Below are 26714 nucleotides of genomic sequence, written 5' to 3' on the forward strand. Positions count from 1 at the left end.
TTCTTTTTTATGTCCTTTGATAATTGCTATATAACATTTCCATAAAAATCTAACTCATTTTTATTATATTTATATACTTTAAAATAATTTTATAGATTGTTTTTATTTTTATCATGAAATTGACCTTTTACATGTTATATTTTATGAACAGTTATTGCTGGCATAATAAGAATGTTATTGGTGTTTATATGCTCATCTCACTATTAATTTTTTCAAACTTCTCCCTGGTCTCTGAAGCTTGAACCTTTATGTTGAACTTAGTATCTGCCCTCCAAAGTGTCAATGACATTTTCATTGACTACTTTTTTAGCACTGTAGTGCATATGAAAGGGTCAAAGTTTCCAATATGACAGCCAGGGCAAGGTCCAAGAGGCATTTATCACAAGGTGTCTTTGCTAACATTTGTTCACTTGCAACAATGGTGTGGACTAGGGCCACTTGCATTCTCTTTTTCATCTTGTTTTTTGTTCACATAGCAGCTGTATCGGTAAGTCAAATTCTGCTCTTCTGAATATTTAGAGATATCAACTCTAGTATTTGTCATCCACTTTCTGTATATTTTCTTTCAGATTAAGCATCATTCTAAAGGAAATGGTAAGGCCCAACTGAAATGCATAGAGAATGTTTCTGACTTTCTCTCTTTTGTTCAGCAAGACTAGTAACAATTTTTCTCCCACTTTTTTTTTTTAACAGTACATGATGCAGAGTTTAGTGAACAGAAGGATATTTCAGAAATCAACTTAGGTGGGTTCAATTTCCATATTATTAATGCCTTGAAATAATTTCAAATCCTGTAGTATAATTACTGAAAAGCTATTACCTTCATAATACATTATTGGGTAATTTTGGGGGGAGAATTACTTATTGGTACATTGTTAGAATTTGCAGAGTTTCTGTAAAATGGAAATATGGAAAGAGAATGATGGTAAGATCAAATTTTCTAGGAGACATAGTATGTGTTTAGTGAATCTACAAATACGTAACAGGATAATTGTTTATAACTATGTCACTTTGCCAATTTCCATTTTGAAAAATGGGAAAGAAAAATAGATGATTATTCTGCTTGCTAAAGAAAAATATAAGGAGTATACACATGGTTATATTTAGCAGGAAGAAAAACCCAGCCCTTCATGGGCCATCATATTCACTAACAACTGTTTACTTAGGACTTCGAGAAAAGTACAAAGGTGTTTCTATTTCAACATCTTGTCCACAAACGTATTTCTTGAAGAAATTTATGTCTTATTGTTACTAAGAGGAGAGAGAGAAGCTGAGTTATCATCTCTCTTTTTTCTTTTTTTGTCCTGCTTCTAAAATTTAGGAGAAGCCTCTACATTCTGGGTGTTTTTTGTTTAGGACTGGTAGGAAATAGAGGTCTCATGGTCATATACAACTATAGTTTACAAGAGCTTTTGTACCTAATTGCACATTTACTTGTCAGATCCTGTAGTGGAATAAAGTGCTATTTTCATCTTGCAGGAAGGGACAGCAGCTCCTTGGGGTTGGGGTGACTTGCCCAAGGTCACAATGCAAGTGATGTGGATCACTTCCAGGTCTTCTGACTCATAGCTCAGTGCTATCTCAAAACCACAAAATTAAAATACCTGGTGGTTAAATTGCTCTGACGTTGTCCCATTTACAAAAAAGGCAGGCTAGTTGATATTTAATTGGTAAAGCTTGAGAATGACAACGGGTGTGTGTGTGTGTGTGTTGGGGGGTGGCGGGGGTAGAAATAGTTTAGTGAGGTCAGTGGGTGAGTGGGTCCTCAGACTTGAGTCAGGCAACAGATGACCTCTCCTTAGGTCAGGTAGTCAAGGTGTAGTGATTGAGAGGATCTGCTCTACTTTAAAACAGGTTGAACTTAGAATTAGAGCTTCCTAATCTCATCCTTCTTTAACTAGTAAAAAATACTTGTTTTACTTAGAGCTGCTTCTTACTCTTCATCTCCACAACCACCTCTGAACTATGGTCCCAAGAAGAAATTTTCCCACGTGTGTCCTTTTTTTAAGTCATTCCAAATGCTATCAAGATTGATTGAGTTTGCCACATAGCCAGAAACCAAAAATGTTGGGGAAAATCACATAGAGAAATTTGTCACCTTTTTACAATCTTCTTTCCACGCCCCATATGCTAATATAACTTTTTTTTTTTACCCCAAGATCTTCTCTCAATCTTTTTCATTTCACTTAATGCATTTTCTTTTTTTTAATTTCTTTATTGATTATGTTATCATATAATTGTCCTCATCCCCCTCATCCTTCCCCAACCCCCTCCCCACGTATGCCCCCACACCCCTGTTGCCCATGACCACTTAATGCATTTTCCTCCTTCTAGATGTTCAGGCTCTGATCTCAGAGTTTCCCTAACGCTTGTCTTTCTCTCACACCTTACACACTACCTGTCAGCAAAGGCTGTTAGATCTATCATCAAATCATGTCACAAATTGTGACTGTTTAGCACTTTTTTCTTTTCCCATCCTGGTCTAAGCAATCTCATCTTTGGCCTGGTCTTTGCCGTGGCCTCCTCACTGCTCTTCCCTTTGTGCCCTCCTCCCATCCTGGCTGTTCTCCACCAGGTGACAAAGCTCTCAGTGCCAACCAGGCCATGCCGCTTCTCCCATCCAGTCTTCCAATCACAAGATTTCAATCTTTCAATCTTCCGGCACTGACTAGCGTTGGCGATATCCCATCCAACACAAAATAAAGATTCTGGAGTCTTGATTCTCAAAGTGTGGTTCACAAGCCAATACTACCTGTACCACCTAAAAGCTTTCTTAGAAATGCTGTATCTTGGGCTCTACCCCAGACCTATAGAATCAGCATCTCCATTTTGGCAGATCCCAGATGATCCCTAGGCAGAGTAAAGCTTGAGATGACCTGACTCTGGCCAGCTTTCTCACCCATAACTTAATACACACCCCCTCCTTAGCTGCCTTACTTACTTGAGCTCTTCAATCTTCCTAACCTTATAGCTATTTCTCTACAAGAGTGGTTCTCAGTGTGTGGTCATCCAATCAGTAGCATCAGAGTCACAGGGAACTTTTTATGAATGAAAATTCTCAGGCCTTACCCCAGACTTATTGATCAGCAAACCCTAGGGGTGGGAGTCAGCAACCCTGGCATTTGGAAAGCACTGTTCTAAGACATCAAGGCTTTCCTGCCTTTACCTTAAGTACTCTTCCTTCACTCCCCACTCCATCAGATTTCTGCTTAAATGCCACCTCCTGAGCACTCTTTATAAAATATCAACTCCCCTACTTCAGCACTCTTTCTCCCCTTACTCCTTCTTATGTTTTTTCCTATTTCCCTTTTCACCATCTGCCATACTCTACATTTTTGTTTGTCTCTCTTTATCCCCAAACAAGAATGCCATCTCCCCGAGGATTTTGCTTTCTTCTCTGCTATCCCCATAGAACCTAGAACAATACTTGGGATATACTAGGTACGTAATAAGTATGTGCTACGATGAACAAATTGGCTACTGAATTGATGGAGGCTGGCTCTCAATGGATATGTACTTCTTTGCAAAGTGTTCCTCTTGCCACACTCTTTCACCCTCCTCAACCCATCTATGCTGACCAACCACTGGAGTTGGTCTCCATTCATACGACTCCCCTAACCTTCCTCCATCCAGGCCAGATGTCAGGAAATGCATACTGTTCTTCATGACAAACCTTAAAAAGAGTATGGCTAGACCAGCACACAGTACCCCTACTAAAAGGGCAATAGAAAATGTGAGTCCTACTGCTGGTGGAGCAGTGGTGTCAATGCTACCTGTTGTTAGCTTCGCTGCTACCATATTCATAAGTTAGGTTATGGAGGTTAAGAAATTGTAGGGAAATGAGAAAAGGAATGGTGCAGTGACAGCGTTAGTTGCTTGTGTTGGAGGGTACCATTGTCTTTTCATGGGAAAGAACAAAATCAACCCACTTACCTAGGATCAGAAGAAGGATGGCATACTAAGGGAAGGGGCCCTGGGTGGGAAGTCAGGAGTATTAAAGCTCAGTCAGTGCTGAACACCTTGCACATCCCTTCCTGTCTCAGGAATCCATTTCATCCACGGAAGTGTGAGAAGTGTGGAGTCAATCATCAAAAAGTTGTCTTCCAACTCATCTGTCATTTTAAAATTCTTGGACAAAGTTTCTTGTCTCAAAAATGAAAACAGAGGATTAAGAATATATGATACCCATTGGCTATATACATATGCTCCATTAGAGGGAATTTTTGCATTCTTTCAGAAAGACTTTCACCACATAAAGGTGAATAATTACAGATTTACAATGGAAAAGATGGATTGTATGATAAGTGATGCCTTTTAGTAAAGCTCATTCAAATATTTCTTTCTTTTTTTTTTCAATCCACCTCTAGCTGCAGGGTTGGACCTCTTTCAAGGGGACATCCTCTTAAAGGTGAGTACCTGCCCATGACACAACAATGTCCCTCGGAACTGGCTGTGATGGGTGCCACCTCTGCTCTGCGAGCCCTGGGACGGAAATAATCTAATCTGTAATTAATATCCATAAGCACTTACACTGTGGTCAGTGGTGACAAAAACAGATTTAAAAAATAGCAAATATCACCAAAGAGTCTGTAATTATTGAACTTGCTTTAGCCCATCAATTATCCTAGTAAGTGAAGAATGAGAGAGAAGAACATGCACCGATACATTTAAAGCATCTATTTCAGTTTGGGGAGAACCTTTATTTTGTTATTAATCATTTCTCTGACTTTTCCAAATTGTCTGTAATGAACTATCACGTTTATAATCAGAAGACAAATGCTACTAAATTGTTGACTTGTGTGACAAATGATTTGCGGTGTGAGGGTTTGGTGGAAGAGGGGACCAGAGGATGAGACTTCCCAGTGACCCTGTACCTTGCTATTTCACAGAACTCCAGAAATGGTCTGAGAGACCCCAGCACCAGGTGGAAGTTCCCCATTCCTTACATCTTGGCGGACAATCTGGGTAATACTAACTGTTCTTTATTAGGAGCTCCGGGCCTGCCTTTTCTCTCCCCCTTACTCCCCATCTCCTCCTGTTCCTCCACATCAGATGGAGGAAAGCAGCCCTGTGTAAGAGGCTTCCTAAGCCTGCCAATTCTTATCTCCTGGGATGAGAGGCATGATAATGCATCGATGTAATGTGAGGCCAAGATACAGAGCACCAAAATGATTTTTAAAAGGCAGGAAACATTAACATGTTAGTAATACCAGAAGCACCACCAGGAAAGACAACACAATGAAATGCAATTTGCCATCACGGCAATAAAAACTTGCACTTTAAATAACAGACTGCTGCACCTCAAAGAAAGGGTGGGGATAAAAGGGAGAGATCAACCAAAGGACTTGTGTGCATACATATGAGCTTAACCAGTGGTCAAGGACAATAAGGGGGTGGGGGCATGAGTGGGGAGGGTTGGAGGATTGGAATGGGTGGTTGAGGACAAATATGATACCTTAATCAATAAAGAAATTAAAAAAAATAGTTTGCTCAGGTGAATCTAAATATGGAATAAGAATACTATTTTCAGCATATTGATCGTCACTTTTTATTGCAAGACACACATGCCACATTTTTGAAGCAGAAAAGTCTGTATTCCACAACTGAAGTCCCTATTCCTCAGTATTAGTACATGGTATTCTTTTTTCTCTCTTAAGATAAAAGACTAAGTTATATTTTATTCATTGTTGAAAATAATACGTGGTGGAAATAAGCAAGTATTAGAAGCCACATGTGGACACTGGCTGACCTCAGGCAGCTGACTGATATCTGAGCACCGAGGTGATGCAATGCCCTGAGGCCCATGGGGTAGGTGGAGGGAGTTCAGAGAGAGGGCAAGCCAGGACAAGCTTGCTCAGCCCTAATGGGCTGCCAGGCCCCCTCCACTCTCAGGAAATGTTACTATGTTTCTGAGTTTTCCACCACTATCACCAGGGCTGCCTCCACCGCTTTTCTGGAGAGGAGCTAGATATAAAAGACTGTTGTTCTCAGTTATTTTATGGAAAAGTGAGCTGAGTTATTTTTCCCCAGGGTTTGCCAGCACACTTGCAAAATCTTGGAGCATTTGTATTTATTGGAACGTGATTTAAGAAACAGCAACTTTAGGGGGGGAAAAAAAAGAAGGAAGGAAGGAAGGAAGGGAGGGAGGGAGGGAGGGAGGGAGGGAGGGAGGAAGGAAGGAAGGAAGGAAGGAAGGAAGGAAGGAAGGAAGGAAGGAAGGAAGGAAGGAAGGAAGGAAAGGAAAGGAAAAAAAGAAACTGCAACTTTAAAGGATTTTTTCCTCCCATGACAATTTTCTTATCATACCTTGGCTACCCTCCTCCCATCAAAACATAGACCTACTTATTGAATCTCAATTACGTGCCAGGCACTGCTGCCTTCACGTGATATATGCCCTTCACGATGCCTCTGAGTATTAGTGTTTCTCAGACTTTAGAGTTAGGGTTTCCTGAGGAGCTGGTTAAAATGTAGAGCGGGGACAGCTGGGGCCCGGGATTCTGCATGTCTAACACTCCGCTGGTGAGCTGATGCTCTTGGTCTGTTGGCCACAACTTGAGTAGCAAGGACTCTTTGGCTGCAAGGTAGGTGACCGTTTACTGGAGAGCAAGACTGAAGACAGGTAGCCTGAAATACAATAGCAGCAGTAAGGGTACAGAGGTAGTTCTCAAACAGCACCACAGGAGAATCACCTTTACCATTGGGAAAAGTGAACATGCTACTCAGAGTTCAATATTTGTACACGGTCCCTTCATTAAATTTACATGGCTTGAAATACACAAATCAGTGTACTAGTCAATGACTTGAAAAATACATTAAGCTTATGTAACCCACACGTCCATATCTCCAGAAAATTCTGTGTGCTCATTTCCAGCCAATCCCATCCTCACACCCCCAAGAGATAACTGCCATTCCTATAGATTAGTTTACCTGATTTACAACTGATCTATAGATAAATGGAATAACATAGCTGGTCATCTATTGTATTTGCTTCTTTTGTTTAGCATGTTTTTAAAGTTTTTCCATATAATGTACATCAGTAATTAATTCTTTTTTATTACTCAGTAATATTTCTTTGTAAGAATACGTTGCAACTATTTAAGTTAGGTAAAAGGAAAGGCATTTGATCTTTGGCTATTGATCCACACAAATTACTGGCAGGCGCCTATTGTTCTTGCCTGGTCAGGTTTAGTAGACTTGACCTGTAGAAATGATTTAGTAGACTTGACCTTGGAAATGATTGCTGTAACCCAAGTTGGGAACCAAAGTTTGGTTCCAAACTTGGGTTACAGCAATCATTTTTAAGGCTGCCTGCAGGGCTGCCTGTCTCAATTTGCCATTTCCTCAGGGGTTTTGCAGGGAAGTACAATATGTACTTATGCTTTCTGAACCCACAAACCTCTCCACACTCTGCTTTCTTCCTCCAGAGAAAGGGATGGTTTTTTAGATTGGGGAAAGGAACACCATTCTTTGTTTCTTTCCAAGAAGCTTGATTCATCCAGACAGAGAGGACACACATGGCTTCCAGTCACTTCTGTTTTCTGCTCTGCCATGGAACTCTCCTGAGGCAATGAACCCAGAATCTCTGCTGGAATGGGGAAAGGAAAGTGGGGATTTTTCTGGTTTAGCCACATACACATACATACATGTATTCTTATTTTGTAGTTATATTTGCATTATAATGTGTTTAAAGTATGTGCTTGATATGTCCCTAACTGATTTTTCAGTTTCAGTTTTCAGGGCATCTATTTGCCACCTCAACAATCTATGATGGACATCTGTGGATTTCATGTGGTGGCATGATTTTCTCTAAATGCTATTGTGTACATCATCTAAGATCTCAGTAATGCTTACTGATATTTTTACTGATTTCTGCAGAGCTGAATGCTAAAGGAGCCATTCTCTATGCCTTTGAAATGTTCCGCCTCAGGTCCTGCGTGGACTTCAAGCCCTATGAAGGGGAGAGCTCATATATCATCTTTCAGCAGTTTGATGGGTTAGTATGAAAATTTTACAGAGTGTGAAAATCATGCATATTCTGGTTTATAAAAGTGAGATCTCTCTCTCAAAGGCGAAAAGAAGAAATTGGTAAGAAACTAAAGCAAATTCAAATCTTTAAAACTTGTGAATTTTTTAATTAAATAGCATTTTTAACATATTATGTAGGAAATGAGCTGTTTGAATACCTCTGGGCCTAAGGGAGATGTATCTTAATTATTATCTTAGGTCATGTTTTAAATGACATTATTTTTTTTGAAGTCAAGTTTATTAAAGTATAAATTATACCCTTGTTATAGTACTATTTTAAATGATGGTGCTCTGTTGAAAAATTCTAGATATAAATTTGCTCTTCTTACATGTTTATAAGAAGAAATAAATGGTGTAAACACTTTCTTCAGGAGTGTTTATGTCAACCAACATGGGAAGCAAAGCTGCCATGTGCTGTGACTCTGTGTTTGTGTCTTCAAGCCCATCAAGGTGGTACTACCAGTAGTACATGCTGCAGTTCCCATCATTGCCTTTAGGTGCCGCCTGGATTTGGTTGTCTTATTCTGATGGTGGGGTTTTTGTTAATAATCATGGGTGGATAACAGAGATGAAGAAGGAAATTAGCACATGATTTTGCCTCTTACGAAAAAAGTCTACAAAATCAGCAGTTAAAAACAGTAAAATTCTGATGACTACTTAGATACAAGTTAAGTAACATACATACTTGAGTGGTTGTTTTCTTAGCTCATGCTTTAACTTTAAAAAATAGATATGAGCCCTTATTATGTACCAGGAAGTCTGCTAGTCTGAAGGTACAAAGAAGTATGAGACAGTCTCAGGCTTCACAAAGTTTGCAGTTGCAGGTGGGGATGGTGGAGTCACAACAGGTAAATGGTTCTAATATGCTGTGGTGAGTGCCATGGGCTATAGGGGCACTTAAGCAGAATGTAACACCTCAGGGAGAGCTATATAGCTAATGTAACATAGTGAAATGTAACACCTCAGGGAGAGCTAGGCTGAGTGTTAGAGAGACAAAGAAGGAAGGGCATAGAGACAGAGGAGTGGGGAGGACAAAGCATGTGGGAAGAGAGTAAGAGTGAGAGAGAAGGGAGAGAGGAAGAAGGAAATGAAGGAAGGGTAGAGAGAAAGAGGAAAGCAAGCATGACTAGAAATCTGGCTTACCTGGAGAACTCAGTAAGTTCAGAATGTCTGAAGCTGTGTCTGTAAAGGGCCAAATGATGAATGATGAGCCAGGAACATAAGCAGGTGCCTGATCATATTATGTGTTCAATTTTCCAATTAAGAAAGATTGTTCCAGCAACAGTGGATAAAAAATTGAAGTGGGGCAAGACTGGTGGCAGGACATCAATTAAAGGATGCCCCAATCCTCCAGGGAATAAATGAAAGGGACCTACACTAAATAAGGGCAGTTTGAAATAAAGAAGAGAAAATGGATTTCAGAAATAGGTAAAGAGGTGCACTTATCAGAGCCTAGTGATTAGCTGATGTGAAGAGAGAAGAATCAAGGATGATCAAGGTTTTTGACTTGGATGACTGGCGGGTGGTAACCTGATTCACTAAGATTGGGGGTATGAACAGTAGAACTGCAGAAGGCATAGGAGAGCAAATTTGTTTCTGGACATGGAGTTTATTGTTTGAGGCATTGTGGGTCATAGAAATAGAAATAACAATACTTACCCAGATAGTTTCTTCCTGTGAGAAGGGAAAAGGTTTAAAGTATGCATCAGACCTTGCCAAGAGCACAGATTTTAGAAGTTCTCTGGTTTTGACGTCTTCATCTTGTCCCTTGGCAACCAAAGCCTAGTTACGTTGCCAGTAATGAGGCTCTCTTTTGTGATCATAAATTCCTGCTCATTATAGAAAATTTGGAAATTCATTAGAATACTAGAGGCCTGGTGCACAAAAATTGTGCACGGGGGTAGGGGGTTCCACTCAGCCAGACTTGCGCCTTCCCGCAGTCTGGGACTCCTCACTCCTTATCACTCGCCTGCTCACTGCTCTTTACTGCTCAGCTCACTGTTCCTTAGTGCTGCCACAAGGCGGGAGAGGCTCCTGCCACCACTGCTGCACTCTCCAGCTGTGAGCCCAGCTTCTGGCTGAGGGGTGCTCCCTCTGTGGGAGCACACTGACCACCAAGGGGCAGCTCCTGCATTGAGCCTCTGCCCTCTCGTGGTCAGTGCACCTCATAGCGACCAGTTATTCTGTTGTTAGGTGGATTTGCATATTAGCTTTTTATTATATAGGATAAAGGAGAAAATTAAAGTCAACCACAGTCATCACTCAGAGACAATATTTCATTATGAAAGCTATAATATTATTCTTTGGAATACCTTACGGGTTTGTGGAGGTGAGGAAGAATGCCATTTTTGCTTCTTTCTGCCTGATGCATTGTTAAGATTAATTGGGCCCTTTTATAATGGACCATTGCATAACATCCCTCCAGGAAATGTTTCTTATTTAACCAGTCTCTTATCATTGAACCATCAACATCTCTTACCATTGTTCTCACCAACAGTATGAGAACACTATTGATAATTTCTTTTAAAAATCAAACGTAACTTCTTTCTAATTTGTGTTCTGAAATCCTATGAATTGTAGCCATTTAAGCATTATCTAAAAGAAAATTCTCATCTTTTCTTTAAAGGTGCTGGTCTGAGGTTGGTGATCACCACGTAGGACAGAACCTTTCCATTGGGCGGGGGTGTGACTATAAGGCCATTATCGAACATGAGATCCTCCATGCTTTGGGATTTTACCATGAGCAGTCAAGGACTGACCGGGATGATTATGTGAAAATCTGGTGGGATGAAATTATTCCAGGTGTGTATGAACCCAAGGTGGATGGGTGGGATGTGCTATCATTGTCTTTATCACTTGCTGAAAGCAATCCTGAGATACCCAGGCCAAATTTGTGGGCAGGTGCTTCAGATTCTGCAGTGGGAACACAAAATATAAAGAGGGCACTTCCTGGCCAGTGTAGCTCAGTTGGCTGGGCATTGTCCCATGAACTGAAAGGTTGCCTATTAGATTCCTAGTCAAGTCACATGTTGGGGTTGCTGGCTTGATCCCTGGTGGGATCAGCAGGAGGCAGCCAATCAATGTTCAGCTCTGGCATCAATGTTTTTCTCTCTTTCTCTCTAAAAGTCAATTTAAAAATCTTAAAAAAAAAAAAAAAAAAAAAAAAGAAGAAGAAGAAGAAGAAGGAGAAAAAGAAGAGGGCATGAGCAGCTGGTATGGCTCAGTGATTGAACTTCAACCTATGAACCAGAAGGTCAAGATTTAATTCCTGCTCAGAGCACATGCCTGGGTTGTGGGCTCTATCCCCAGTGGACAGCGTGCAAGAGGCAGACAATCAATGATTATCTCTCATCTCTCATCCTTGATGTTTCCATTTATCTCTCCCTCTCCTTTCCTCTCTAAAATCAATATATATATATATATATATATATATATATATATATATATATATATATATATATATATATATATATATATAAAATCAGGCATGATGTGCTGACCTATCCTATGGACTGTGCTGATCTATCTAAAATGTTATTTTCCTGTTTTAGGGAGTAAAGTAAATTTGGTCTTTGAGGATATCAGGGTTATTTTTCTGGATAGGAAATCTCATAAAGTTCTAGGAGCCTCCATAAGATTTAGTTGAACATGATGACCCTAAGACATACTCAATAATTTTTTATTTTTGCTGCTTTACAAATCAATAATATGTGTCTAAAAATAATGCAAAACAACAACAAAAATGAATACCTTTTTTTTTTTTTTTTTTTGAAATTGCACCTCCAATCCCATTAATTCTGGCTAGTAGTCTGAGTTCTGGTTAATCAAAATTTACTGGTCTTTTCCTTTTCCTTTATAAGAATCACTCTTCTTTGCCTTTGCCCCTAGCCCATACTATCTATACCCTGTACAATACTGTTTTTGCTTCAATATTATTACCCAGTTATGTTATTCTAACAGTTTCAATGCTCTTTAATTTTGTTAGACTTCCTTGGACACTACCTTCCTTAATTGTTTGAGACAACTGAGTAGAGTGGTTTTGAGTTTACTAAACCACAATTTATCAAATGCTCTCCCAATGTGCTTGGGAAAAAGAGTCAATACTGTGTTTCCAAAATCACCAATTTTTAAATTAGGAATTAGTTCAGGGAGTGGGAAAACATTATTTTCGAAAATGACAGATTAATAAAACTTTAATGTATTGGAAACAACTTTTAAAAATATTCATTAAATTGTTTGGGGTGACATTAGTCAGCATGAATATATATAGGTTTCTATATTACAAGATCTGTATATTGCATCATGTGCTCATCACCCAAAATCAAACCTTCTCCTGTCACCTTATATGGGAACTCCCTTCCTTCTTACATACTTCCCTTTGGCAATCTATTTGTGTTTATGAGTTTAAGTTTTATATCCCACAAATGAGTGAAATCATATAGTTCTTAACTTTTTCTGACTTATTTTAGTTAGCATATTGTTCTCAAGGTCTATCCATGTTGTTGCAAATGGTACTATTTCATTCTTTTAAAAAAATATATATATCTTATTGATTTTTTACAGAGAGGAAGAGAGAGGGGTAGAGAGCCAGAAACATCGATCAGCTGCCTCCTGCACCCCCCCCCACTGGGGATGTTCCCCCAACCAAGGTACATGCCCTTGACCAGAATGGAACCCGAGACCTTTCAGTCCGCAGGCCAACTCTTTATCTACTGAGCCAAACCGGTTTCAGCTATTTCATTCTTTCTATGGCTAAGTATTCCATTGTGGTTGTGTACCACATCTTCTTTATCCAGTCCTCTATCTCTCTTTCCCCTTCTCCAGTGTTGTTTGGTTGTTTCTATGTCTTGGCCAACATGAATAATGCTGAAATGAACATAGGGGTGAATATATCTTTGCAAATACATGATTTAGAGTTTTTTTGATATATACCCAGGAGAGGGTTTGCTAGGTTCTATGGTAGCTCTATTGTTAATTTTTTGAGGAATCGCCAGACTGCTTTCTATAGTGGTTGTACCAGTCTATATTCCCACCAGCGGTGAATGAGGGTTCCCTTTTTCCACAACCTCTCCAACACTTGTTATTGCTTTGTTAATAATGGCCACTCTAACAGACATAAGGTGGTATCTGATTGTAGTTTTGATTTGCATTTCCGTAATTGCCAGTTAGGTTGAACATCTTTACATATATCTTTTGACTTCTTTGCCCACTTTTTGATTAAGCTGGGATTGAACCTGCAGCCCAGGTATGTGCCATAGACCAGGAATCGATCCTTCCATATGAGGTCTGACACTAACCACTGGAAAACACTGGCCAGAGCTTATCTTCTCTTTCTTAAAACCTTATGCATATAAATACACATTAGTTTATAAAAAGAACCTTTGATTTAAATATATACATATATTTAATAATTTATAATCATGTGTGGATTTTAATTATGTATTTAATAATCATTAATATAATTTTACATATTATTATTATATAGTACTTGAGGTGTGATGCATAAATTTGTGCATGGGTGGGTTGGCGATCGGGGCCATTGGGGCGTCTTGCCCAATCCCGATGGGCTAGATCTCAGCAGCAAGCTAACCTACTGGTTGGTGCATATGCCCCTGGAAGTCAGTGTGCATAATAGCAACTAGTCAAGTGGTTGACTTAGCATATTATGCTTTTATTATATAGGATATGGTTATCAGCTATTAATAATTGATAGTAGGTATTTTACACACACACACACACACACACACACACACACACACACTATTTCCCCTTTCTTTCTTTGTCTTTGGTTGAGTATTTAGTCAAAGTGGGTAGGATGGGAAAATGATATGACCAAACAGGACCTGTGGATTCTCTCATTGGCAGATTATGAGCACAACTTTAACACCTATGATGACAGCTTAATCACAGACCTCAACACACCCTATGATTATGAGTCTCTGATGCACTATGCACCTTTCTCATTTAACAAGAATGAAAGTGTTCCTACCATCACAGCCAAGATCCCTGAGTTTAACTCCATCATTGGGCAGCGCCTGGATTTCAGTGCCATCGATTTGGAGAGGCTCAACCGAATGTACAATTGCAGTGAGTACCTTTGGGGCTGAGGTCAATGACCCCCAACAGAGATTCCCCACCTGGCAGGTTTCCTATATATTTTTCTCTAGTCTTCTTTTATGATCTAGCTAAACTAGAGGCTCTGTGCATGAAATTCGTGCATGGGTAAGGTCCCTAGTCCTGGCTGGCAATCAAGGGTGACTGGCAGGTCACCCTTGGACCCCACTGGTGCCCGCCTTGGATAATTTGGAGCTTGTGGGCTGGGGGCAGTATCTGCATTGAGCATCTGCCCCCTGGTGATCAGTGCACACCATAGCGACCGGTCGTTTGGCTGGTCATTCTGCCATTTAGTCAATTTGCATATTAGGCTTTTATTATATAGGATAAAATGGACAAACTACATTTTTCCCATCTCTAGAGTGGGAAAATTTTAACACCTATATCACAAGATGGTTGTGAAAATCATTTATGTGGTTGTGTTTTATAAAATGAAAGTATTGGGGCAATTTAAGAAGCTGTGATTGTCCAGCTTCTTTAGCTTCTTTCTGAAGGGTGCATCATTATGTAATGTTCAAGACAGTATTGAAAGTATTTTGTATCTTTGAAAGTATTTTGTATCCTGTAAAACTATTTTTCCAGGGTAGTTGTTCCTAGAGTAATCCAATGCTTGGATTTGGAATATTTTTTTTTAAATGACTGCACTCGTTTTTGGAGACACATTCTTTCATTCTCTGCCACACATATATAGAGAGGATATACCAAGTACAAAGTCCAGTATTGTAGGTACCTCCATCTTGATCTCAAGGAGTCAGGTTTGGTTTTTGCACAATGAGAGGCCTTTTTATTATTTAACTGTGATTCTGGGTGGTGGGTACGACTGCATGTGTATTGGCAAGTTCTAAGTTCTGATGGGGGACAGTAGGATTTGCATCTGAGAAAAGTCAAGAAAATGCAAGCCTCATGATCCTGCTAGATCTGAACAGTGAGGACTTAGAAACCTAAGGCATTAGGTACTTGGAATGAGGTGCCTTTATTTTTAACCAGGTGACAAAAATGTCATTTGCAGCCACAACTCACACCCTTTTGGACCACTGTGCTTTTGAAAAAGCAAACATCTGTGGGATGATTCAGGGTACCAGAGATGATGCCGACTGGGACCATGAGGACAGCACTCGGCCTGGACAAGTGGATCACACCTTGGTAGGACAGTGCACAGGTGGGTGAAGGCAGAAAGTGACCACCTGGGTTGGTTCATCAGGTTCAATTGGTAATAGCAGCCAGCAAGTTTTGCCTCAGTTGGAATGTTAGTTATCAAACCTGGAATACTAAACATAGAAAAAGAACACTTCTCTTTATTATTAATTTAATAAAAAGCACCACCGAGGTTCTGGGCGTGCAAAAGGAAGATGCATTTAAGTGATGACAAAACTGATGTGGTTGATAAGACATGACTTTGTATTTAAGAGCAGTGTCCCTAGAGCAGTGCCCACCAATAGGACTGTAATGTGAGCTACATATATAATGTAAATTTTTTTCATAGTCACAAAAAAAAACAAAACAAAAACAAAAATACAGGAGAAAGTCTCTTTAATAATACATTTTACTTAATGTCTAAAATATTAACATTTCCAAGTGGATTTAATATAAAAATGATTGCTGACCAACCTCACGTTTTTTTATACTTGATACTTGGTATTTCCCTTACCCTTATCTCAGTTTGGACTGGCTACAATTCAAGTGCTAAATAGCCACCATACATTTGGTAGCTGCCAAATTGGATAGCACAGCTTCAGATAGTTTCTATATATGGTTTGTGTGTGAAAAATCTATAATGTCAGACAGACCTTGGTGTGAAATCTGGCTCTACTACTTGTAAATTGTGACCACAGGGACTCATTTTTTAAGTCTTTATTTTTGTGAGCTCTCTGGACCATCAACATGTTGATATTTCACAGTACGGATGGAAGAAGACTATGATACAGAACCCCCAGCTGCAGACCAGCAGCTTCCCCTCCTGTTTTTCTCTACATTTCCTTTCTCTCCAGGGTTTCTATATATATATATATATATATATATATATATATATATATATATATATATGCATTTTCCTATTCTAGCATCCTTTTATTAAATGCTCATCATTGAAATAATCTCAACCCTGTTTGGAAGCAGGTGGGGTTATAGGTCATAATCACTTTATAAAGGCCGGACTATTATAAAGTCCCTTAGTCCATGCTTGTGCATGAGTTGGTTAGATTTGCTTCACAAAAGGAACCTAGGTTGTCATCCAGATTCCAGGCTACTAGGGAGAAAGCCAGAGGTTGTAAGCCATTGCTACATTTCCTCTGGCCTTGGCAAATGGCCAAAGTCTTTTGTCCACATCAGATTGTTAAACATATAATCTCAAGTATCCGAAGGGTTATCGAAGCCTAAAATTCTCATTAAATTTCCTTCATGGATTCTAATCGAATCTCTTCTGTGGGCTAGCTGCTGGGCTAATATACAATTTCCAGATAAACAAAAAGGTGATCTTCATGTGAGAAGAACCTGCTGAGAGAATGTTTTGGCATCTTAATAGGAAAGGAAAGGATCACACCCCAGAAGTATATAGGAAAGCTTTATCAGGTTAACTTGACCAGCTATTCTGCTTCTTCCACAGGAAGCACCTCATGGGACCATGTTCCCTCTGCCGGTGAGCACTGGCATTGTTCAGATAGATGCATGGACTCAAATAACTTGAAAGATAGAAGCCATATCCCATTTAAAACCCAGACATGTGAATGAATCCCTATTAGTGGCAGAGCTAGAGCAAGAATTCAGGCCTCCTGACTCCCAGTTACTGGACTTTTACCTCACATTTCTATACATCTGAGCAGAATTCCTAAACAAGGAACCTTCAGTAATTCATACATAATTCAGAGGCCTCAGGTTAAGTTCTAGTATTGAGAATACACGAGAAAACATATTTTTTCCTGGTGTAATATTAAAGCCATCATGAAATTTTTAAGCCAGGTGGAAATCTTATTTAAACATCCATGCTCACTACCCATCCAAATGACCACCTGAAAGGCTCACACCTCATGTAGGAGGCAGGATAAAGCAGGGAACCCTACTATCACAATGCCAAAACCTGTTCTAGATGTTTTCTTCATTTGTACTTTGTGGGATGTTTTGAGTGGAGCATTTGGTAAGAGGTTGAATTCTGGAGTACAGTTTAAATTACTTCTTTATATGCAAGAATTGTTCGTTGAGCCTTACTTTGAAAAGTGCTACTTTTTAAAATAACATTTTCACTTTTGGGGAGAGAATTTTGGGATATTTGACCTGGGCCAACCCCAGTTTTGGCATAAATATAGACACTCTCCCATTTTTTTCAGTGTTCTTGCAAAGGTTTCTTTATATACAGGAGACATACTTAATAGTTCATAATATGCTTTGAATTCCCCTTTTATGACACAGTAAGGATGATTCTTTACTGCAGCAAACACCCAGTCGTTGGGCTAGACACAGGTGAAACTGAACCCTTAACAATGTGAATATTTAAATTCCAATCGCTATACCTTTGAATCCCACCGTTTCTTATACAATTAGGAGGCCAGCTCTTTGCCTCCTATTTGTGTGGGGAATAAAGTTCCCCTCACAGACATTAAATTCTATCAAACTTTGCTTAAAGCCCATATTTTCTTAAGTCAGAAGTCTATGTTTCACCAACTTGGGAATAAAGTCAATCAAAAGAAGCTGTGCAGAGCTGCTGTTTAGCCTGTGAGTCTGTTCATGGAGACAAATAGAATATATATACTGACAAACAACCTTCTTTTTATTTTCTCCAGCAGAGTTATAGCTTGTGTTGGCTGTTGCTCACTATTTCACTTGGTGGGGTCCAGGGCGCCCTGAGGTATGGGCAGCCAGAGATGAGATGTTGGGTGCTTTCTCCACAGGTGCTGGCTACTTCATGTTCTTCAACACCAGCTCAGGGTGGGCAGAAGAGGCAGCCTTGCTGGAGTCTCGGATTCTTTACCCAAAGAGGAAGCAGCAGTGCCTGCAGTTTTTCTATAAGATGACTGGAAGCCCTTCAGACAAACTCACCATCTGGGTCAGGAGAGATGATGGCACAGGCAACGTTCGCAAGCTGGTCAAGATGGAGACCTTTCAAGGTATCTGGAAACAGTCATGCAAGGACTGATCTGGCTTACAATCTGGGATTCTAATTCTTTTTTCCTTTCCCTTTCCTTCCACCCTCCGTTTTCACTATTCCTCCCCTCTCTCATTTCTCCTCCTCCTTTTCTTTTTCCTTCTCTTTCTCTTCTTCTTCTTCATTTTTCCTCCATACCCGCCCCCCCCCCTAATGTTTAGTCCAGTGTCTGGTATATTTGCACCACACAATACATGTTTTAAGCACTCAGAAATTATATGCAGCAATGAGGGGTTAGGTGAAACTTAAATAAACTCTATAAGAAGCCAATCAGAGTATATAAATCCAATTTTCACTAGAACATTGGGGAAAGCCTGGGCAGAGAAATTTTGTGATTCAGAGATGGGGATTGGAAGGTAATAGGTTAAACTGCTGTAGCACTCACCTGTATGAATTCATTTTAGCAACTTGATTTCCACTTGTAATGTAGCATTTGACTTCTCTTTAATCCCAATGCTAGGGTACACCCTGGGCACAATGTGAAAGCAGGGACAGAACTTTGGAGAATTCTGAATTGTTCTACCCTGGCAGTTTCCTCTCCCTAGACCCTCAAACTCTTCTCTGGCTTCTTATGCTGCTGGGCCAGGACCCCATTTTCTAGAACAGCCTTCTCACTTCTTACCTCAGGTCTTTGTTCAAAGTTATCACTTCAAGTTCAAGCTCAGAAAAAAGAAGTAGACCCAATTTTACTAGAATGTGGGTATCTGGATAGTGGTAATTCTTTTTAAAAAGAGAATAGCTTCCCTACTTTGTGGAATTACATGTACTATGAGAAAGAAGTGGGGGGCGGGGGAGAAACTGGGTGTTAGCAAGTGAGTCAGTTTTGCATACAGGAGATCCAGCTAACCCTGCAAGTTATCATCTTCTTTAGAGCTTTCCATATATCTCTCTGGCATCAATTTACAGGTGGGGCCATGTGAAATTGCCATTATGAGAATTTTGGATTACAAAATGATTCTTGTATAAGGCTCAGCCTAATACTTGGATATTCAGTGCTAATATTAGGAGGTTGGGTGGGGGTGGGTGTTTATACCATCAAACCCAGGGGGGAACCCAGAATCTGTGAAACTGAATGGTAATGGAAAATAATTTTGTGATTAAGATTTGAATATGAATTTTTAAATAAAGCACAGTGTGTCTTTGTACAGCTACTTTCCCTTTCCAGAGATGTAATTTTGGAAAAGATCCTTAGCCAGTTCATAACAGTATCTATCTCATAGGGTTGTTGTGAGGTTTCAATAAGATAATTCATATAAAGTAATTGGCATAGTACCAGGGTCGTAATTGGTGCTCAGCAAGTGCTGGCCACAGTTCTCACCCATCTTATTCTCTGTCCTCAGGTAACCCAAACTGGAAAATAGCCCATGTGACACTCAGAGAGGAGAAGAAATTTCGCTACCTTTTCCAGGGCATAAAAGGTGACCCCCAGAACTCGAATGGGGGAATTTACCTGGATGACATCACCCTAACAGAAACTCCGTGCCCCACAGGAGTTTGGACAGTACATAACTTCTCCCAAGTCCTTCAGAACACGGAAAAAGGGAGCAAGATCCAGAGCCCTCGATTCTACAATTCAGAGGGATATTGTTTTGGGCTGACCTTATACCCTCATGGTAGAATGAACTCCACGAGATCTGACTACTTAGGACTTGCTTTCCACCTGTGCAGTGGAGAGAATGATGCTATCCTGGAGTGGCCGGTGGAAAACAGACAGGTGATCATGACAATCCTGGACCAGAATCCCGATGCCAGGAATAGAATGTCCTCAAGTATGGTGTTTACAACCTCTAAGTCCCATACATCTCCAGGTAAGTGGTTCTAGGAGCTGCCCCTCAACCTGAAGGGACAACAAATGTGATTCTCATCTGTGTATCAGAGATTAACATTCCTCTCACAATTCCTTTTGGGGCATATAAATAACATAGTCATGTTGGAGTATTAAATTAAAATTGTCAACGTCATTTTGTCTTCCTCTTTTCTGAATTCACCCATCAACTAAGGGCTTGCGATGTGCCAAACTCTAGGCTAAGTCCTAGGAATAAAAAGCAAATCAGCCAGTTCCTGCTTTGTGGAGCTCAGTCTAAATGAGAAGACAGATACTATTAATCATGTATCAGATGCTCAGGACCAATGCACTGATCATCAGTATACTCATGAAACAAACTTGCACCAATATATACATAAGCAAACTGTGTGTTTTTTTCAAATGAAGAGTGTTTAAGCCTTAAGAGCAAGAGGCTATAGCTGCTCCTCCCAATTCACTGAGGAAGCCACTCAATAGTAGACAATTGACCATTCAGAGCTGTGCTTCTCTGCCCTTCCCCCCTTCCAATTCTGAGTTTTAATTCTCCTAGAAAGAGTAAATAAACTGATTTTGCTTTGATGAATTTTTTTCTGATTAGTAGCAAAGCTCCACATTACTCATTAAAGTCATTTTGGAAAGTGAAGTATGAAGAGGTCATGTTGTTACAGAGAACCAGAATAAATCAAGCAATGCTCAGAGTTTGAAGTCACACTTTATTCACCGGTGGGCTTAGAGAAAATGAATTCAAATTCTAAGCAAAGCTACTAGCAGAACTTCCCTTTTTATTCAAGAGCCAGCCCTATGTGTGCTTAGTGGTTATCTCGCTGCTGGCCTTGAAAACAACACAGTTCTATCCAATTAAGAAAAATACACCTGGCATGGCTTTGAGAGTATGGGCATATCTAGTCTCTGGCCTACAAGGTCAGACAACTAAGTTTATCTTCCTCATTATTCAAGATAGAAAGCAAAGTTATTTATTTATTTATTTATTTATTTATTTATTTATTTATTTATTTATTTATTAGAATAAGAGGCATCTAAAAAAAAAAAAAAAAATAGCAGAGAATTCCAAACAGTAGTTTTACAAAATGGGGGTTAGCCTTCTCAATGTGATTTTGTGATACCTATAATTTTGCAGCAATAAACGACTCAGTCATCTGGGACAGACCAACCATCGTGGGAACTTATGATGAGAACTGTAATTGTTACAGAAGCATTGACTGGGGCTGGGGCGCACTCATCTCCCACGGCATGCTGAAGAGGAGGAGTTACCTTAAAAATGACGACCTTATCATGTTTGTGGATTTTGAAGGTACTTGTGCTAATCTTTCTGGACGAATAACCCTGTCCTCTGGGTGTTAACTGGTTGTTAAGCATCTCATGGAGGGTGGGATTTTTTTATTTTTATTTTTTTAGGACTAGGTAAAAATGAAAGAGATGTGTGCTGAGAGAACTACATGTTACTCTATTGCAAAACTCGGAATTATAAGGGGGAAAGGGTAGAGAAGCAGTTTACCTGGCCTCGGGAGAAACTAGAATTTTAGGGTTTATCTTTTGTGAGAATTTATCAAATATGACAGTTCTCGCTGACTTCAGTTTAGTTTAGGTCAGCCTATCCAGGCTAACTTTATAGTTCCTCTTCAAGTTAAATAAAAATGTGATTGGACTACTTTGAAAATAAAAATAAGTAGCATTAGGAGAGTCAGCTGGGTTCAAAGCCATGTTTCATGTCACTAAAGATGATGTCCACAAGGGATAGAGGCCACCCAGGGAACTTTGTCCAGGAGTGCTGACGAGTGTGGTCAGATATAAACCATCCTTCTCCCTCTTTAGACATCACCCATCTCAACAAGACTGAAGTCTCACCTAAAAATACAAGGCTGACGCCCCAAGGCCTTGTTCTCCAAGGCCAGGAGCAGCAGGCCTCAAAAGAAGACTCAGCGCAGGACTCCTTAGAGACGATCTTCCCCGGCAGCCATGGCAACGGGCAGCCCAGGCGAAAGAAGCGGTCAGCGGAGAGCACGGGCCCCTTGGAGGATCACAACTGGCCACCGTACTTCAGAGACCCATGTGACCCGAACCCTTGCCAAAATGAGGGCATCTGTGTGAACGTGAAGGGCATGGCGAGCTGCAGGTAGGCTTTGTGGCTGGGGAGGCGGGTGGTGGGTCCGCAGAGGGGAACCTTGTGCTTAACCTGGTAAAAGGCCCTGTTCGTGGGTTAGGACAAGGACTCCATCAGGTGGTCAACTGGGCGTAACTGTCCTTGACTCGGTGCTGTGCCTGAATCTGTGGGTGCTGCCACAGCGGGACTCAGGACCAAGCTCCCAACTCCCCTGACTGCCAATGTTCTTATTCGTTATTAATTCTCATTATTATTTTTATTGTCTATGAGTTCTGCTGTACTATTATTGTAGTTTTTTACTAATAGTAGTAAGGGTACCTGACATCAATGGACTGCTTGTTGTGTGTCATATGCTCTCCTGAGCAGTATACATGCATCATCTAAAGTCAGACTGCGACACACCGGCCCTGTCATCTCCAGGTAGTGCATAACGAAGTGAAAGCTTAGAGAGATTAAGTGATTTGTTTAACAACACCCAGACGGTAAATACTGCAGCTGGTCTTGCCTCCAGGTCTGCCTGTTTGCACCGTTTGCTCTATTTAATAGTTCTTTTTGTGATGTTTGTTATTTGCATTAAATTATTTCATGAAAGGATTTATTGATGCCAGAAGTATCAGTTTCAGTTGACAGAATAGTAGCAGATGTAGGAACTGTTCTGCTTGGCTCAAAATATTTACATTTCTTCTTAGTTCTTTATGATTGCCAATTGCTTCTTTTATTTTTGGCATTTATTTTGAAATAATTTTAGACTTACAAATACATTGCAAAAATAGTCCATAGTTCCCTATACCCTAATGTTAACATCTTATCTTATATAACCGTGGAACAATGAGTATAGCCAGGAAATAAACGAAAAAGAATAAAACTAAATACTATGACCAATATGATTAACTAAACTAAAGGTCTTACTCTGATTTTCCAGTTTTCCCACTAATGTCCTCTTTCTCTTCAGGATCCAATTCAGGATCCCACATTACATGTGACTTTCATGTCTCCTTCACCTCCTTTAATCTGGCACAAGTCCTCAGTCTTTCTTTGCCTTTCATTATCTTGATATTTTTGAGGAGTGGGGGTCAGTTATTTTACACTGTTCCTCAATTTGAGCTTATCTGTTACTTTCTCATGATTATATTGAGGTTGTACATTTTGGGCAAGAAGAGCAAAAATGAGATACACTCAGTGTCATGTGAGTGGTACCTGGTGTTAATATGTGTTGCTACTGGTGATGCTAACCTTGCTCACCTGCCAAACGGATGTCCACCAGGCTTCTTAGCATTCCTCACTCTGTAGTAGATGGATGCCTTGGGAGAAGACACTTGGAGACCATGCTGACATCCTGCTTCTCCTCAAATTCTCACCCACTAATTTCAGAATCCATTGGTGGATCCTGCTGGAAGAATCGCCATTCTAATATTTTAATGGTGATTTTCTATTTTCTGTCTGCATTAATGAAGTGAAATTCTTCTATGAAGAATAACTCCCTTCTCCTCCTTATTCATTTATTTCTACAATTATTTACTTATATCCCTAAGGATTCAAAAATATTAATTTTATTCTCTGAGCTACACTTTAATATGCCAGCACTTATCTTGTTGCTCACATTGTTCCAGCTTTGGCCTTGGGGAGCTCTTCCAGAATGGCTCCTATGCCCTCTCCCACACAAGCTCATTCTTTCAGGAACTTGATGTTACTTCCTGGCATCACAGGAAGTCCCGGGCTCATCTTTTACTTGCCCTGCCTTAGCCCTGGAGTCAATCACTTTTCCAAAGTGCCAGGGTTTCATTGGAGAATGCCCACCTTGTTTCTTGGGGTTTCCAAGGCCACGGGGTGGCATGGCACCTCTTTGCTGATAGGTCCTTGGATACCAGATTTCAATATGTGCCTGGTGGGCTTCATGCTTCTCAGAGTTAGGAAGTCAAGGGTTTCCACTTGTGTGTCAACCTTTTATCAGCCAAATTATTCCTCTCTCTCAAGCCTGTGGCTTGGAGTTTTTGTGGAGAAAGCTCCTCTAAGGCAATCAGCTATATTTGGAGGGAAATGGGCCAGAGAAAACTTGCTATTATTCACTGATTTTTAAGAGGCCAATTCCAGGACGAATAAAGGAGGCCTTAACTTCTATCCTGCCACTTTGCTCTGGGGGGAGACTTTGTGATGGGAATGTCATTTGACACAAAGGCTGGGACTGTTCTCATGGAAGAGATGAAACACTGCCCTTAACAGCGTGGTTCTGAGATTAGTTGATCTTTATAACAAATAACATTTTTTTTAAAGAACATCAAGGATGGCATAGCCATTATGTGCCTACTATGTGCTAGACATCTCACCTTACAGTAACACTTTGGCGGATATTTTCTAGAAATTTACAGGGTCCAACATTAATGCACTGAGACTCTATCTGGAGAATTCACCCTGTAGCTTATAGTCTGAGTCAGAGTCAGGCAACATATTCTTTAAGTACCCCAAGCCTTCCTCCTGAATTTTGCATGTGCAGGCTGAATCCTGAGTCTGGAGACCAACCTCTGGGATGAGACTTCATGTGTGAAACACTGACCTCATGACCTTGAGCAAGTTATTTAACCTTTCTATAAATGAGGTTGATGAGAATGGCCTGATTATAACCAAGGGCTGTTACAGTGCATTGGCGCACACAAAGCCCTTCGAATGGGGCCCGTGGAACCGCTCAGTAAGCCCTCACCTCCATTTCTGATGAGCTGGCACTTGTCACTGGGGGGTGCGGGGGCTCTGGTGGCTTCCACATGAACCCCTGTGTCCTGTTCCCAGGTGTGTCTCCGATCATGCCTTCTTCTACACGGGAGAGCGCTGTCAGGCCATGCAGGTGCACGGCAGCATCCTGGGCCTGATCATCGGAGGCACCGCCGGTATGATCTTCTTGACCTTCACCATCTTCTTCATGTTTCCCAAAAAGTCGAGGCAGTGACCTGCCTGCTGACATCAGCCAGACCGAAGAAGCTCCTCCTCTACTCACACCTCTGCTCGTGTGCTGAACGCTGTTTGGGGTGGGTTTTGTCAGCCTTGTTTTGAACAGGCCTCTGAGGACCAAGACCTCCAGCCCCCCGTGTGACGGATATGGTTTTTCTGTCCCCAACCCTCACATGATTCTGTTACCCTGCGATGTGCTCTGAATGTATCTACTGTGTCTGTGGCAGCACTCACTACACTTCTTTGTAAATCACTTGTTTAATTGATTGTCTTTCCCATAGATTGTAAGCTCCATGCAGGCAGACCCTCATATCATGCCAGTGCCAATGCCTGGAAGCGAGATGGCCTAGCCCATTGTGGGCCTTCAGTGAATGTGGATAAATGAATAACTAAGATATATGAACTCTCATTTATTCTGTAGATGAAATACCTACAATAAAATTTGTACCTCGTTTGCATCAGAATCAAATGTTCAAATACATACTTTTCACTGGACACAACAGGATTATTACTCTTTCAAGGCCTCTTGTGCTAAAGGATTTCAAATAAAGAGTCCTCCCAGCATCAGGGCCCCAATGCACTTGCTTTCCTCCTCTGAATCTAAGAACAGGTTTTAACAAATTCAATAAATATTTGGTCAGTTCCTTCTCTTTGTTTGGCATTGTGTGTTTGTGTGTGGAGTGGATGGGGGAGAGATGACCCAAAACCCTTTCTCAGATCCTTTTAAATTTTAAAGTATATTTTATATGTTATTCATGTATAAGATTATTAAATTAACAAACAGAAAGTACCAAGTAGAAAAAAAATTTAAAGAAGTCTTTTTAGAATACTTCCTTTCCATGGTGACTAAGAAGATAATAGTCTAGAAAGTTCCCAGATAGATCAGGTCACTTGGTGTTATATATATAGTTATGAGTACTGTTTAGCGAACTATCCCAAACCTTAGTAAATGGGATGGGAAATAGTAGAGTGGAATGTTGGTCCCCTCTAATGAGTACTGACGTGGGGAAAAAATGATGGAAAGATTTAACATGGGTTGGAAAGCCCAAAAAATGTGTGTGTGTGTGTGTGTGTGTGTGTGTGTGTATACAAGTGAATGTGTAAGACATGAGATTAAAGATGAGCCATCTTATCAAGATAGTGAAGACAAGACTTATCTCTCTCATCTTTCACATTTGCCAAACTCTGGTCCTGAAATACAGAAATAGATTGGACATGGCCTCATGTGGGTCACAGCTTCCCTCAGGGCCTAGACTTTGACTCATGTGTGACTCAACAGCTTGTGGAAATCATTAGTAACATTTAAAGATTTCTATCTGGTCAAGAGAATAAAAGAGAGTAGGAAAGTGGGATTATGAGGAAGATAGGAGAGAGTGAGAGTCAAGTAAGACATTCAAATTATCAGCCCCAGGCAAAAATGGTCACCAATATCCACTCTCTCTCTATCCAATCTTCACAATAGAATCTTCAAATCCCAGCAGGTCAAATGGTCACCGAGAATATGGTTTACACTCTCCCCTTCCCTGGCAGGTAGGTGGGGCTGTGTGACCAAGTTCTGGCCAATAGAATGAGAG

General features: G+C 40.4%; 1 protein-coding gene across 1 annotated transcript; it reads left to right on the forward strand.

Moving 5' to 3' along the window:
• Positions 1 to 418: 418 nt before the first annotated feature.
• On the forward strand, positions 419 to 25792 carry MEP1A (meprin A subunit alpha; the record flags this gene model as incomplete). The annotated part of the gene is made up of 14 exons (XM_084890870.1): positions 419 to 487; positions 570 to 594; positions 694 to 744; positions 4368 to 4408; positions 4890 to 4965; positions 7876 to 7993; positions 10652 to 10827; positions 13891 to 14112; positions 15149 to 15298; positions 18021 to 18236; positions 19615 to 20082; positions 21217 to 21390; positions 21912 to 22212; positions 24982 to 25792. 14 exons carry the CDS (start codon positions 419 to 421, stop codon positions 25136 to 25138), a joined length of 2244 nt encoding a protein of 747 aa, XP_084746996.1. The 3' UTR covers positions 25139 to 25792.
• Positions 25793 to 26714: the final 922 nt, after the last annotated feature.

Source organism: Pipistrellus hanaki (genome assembly GCF_964339955.1).
Source record: "Pipistrellus hanaki genome assembly, chromosome: 7".
Taxonomy (NCBI): Eukaryota; Metazoa; Chordata; class Mammalia; order Chiroptera; family Vespertilionidae; genus Pipistrellus; species Pipistrellus hanaki.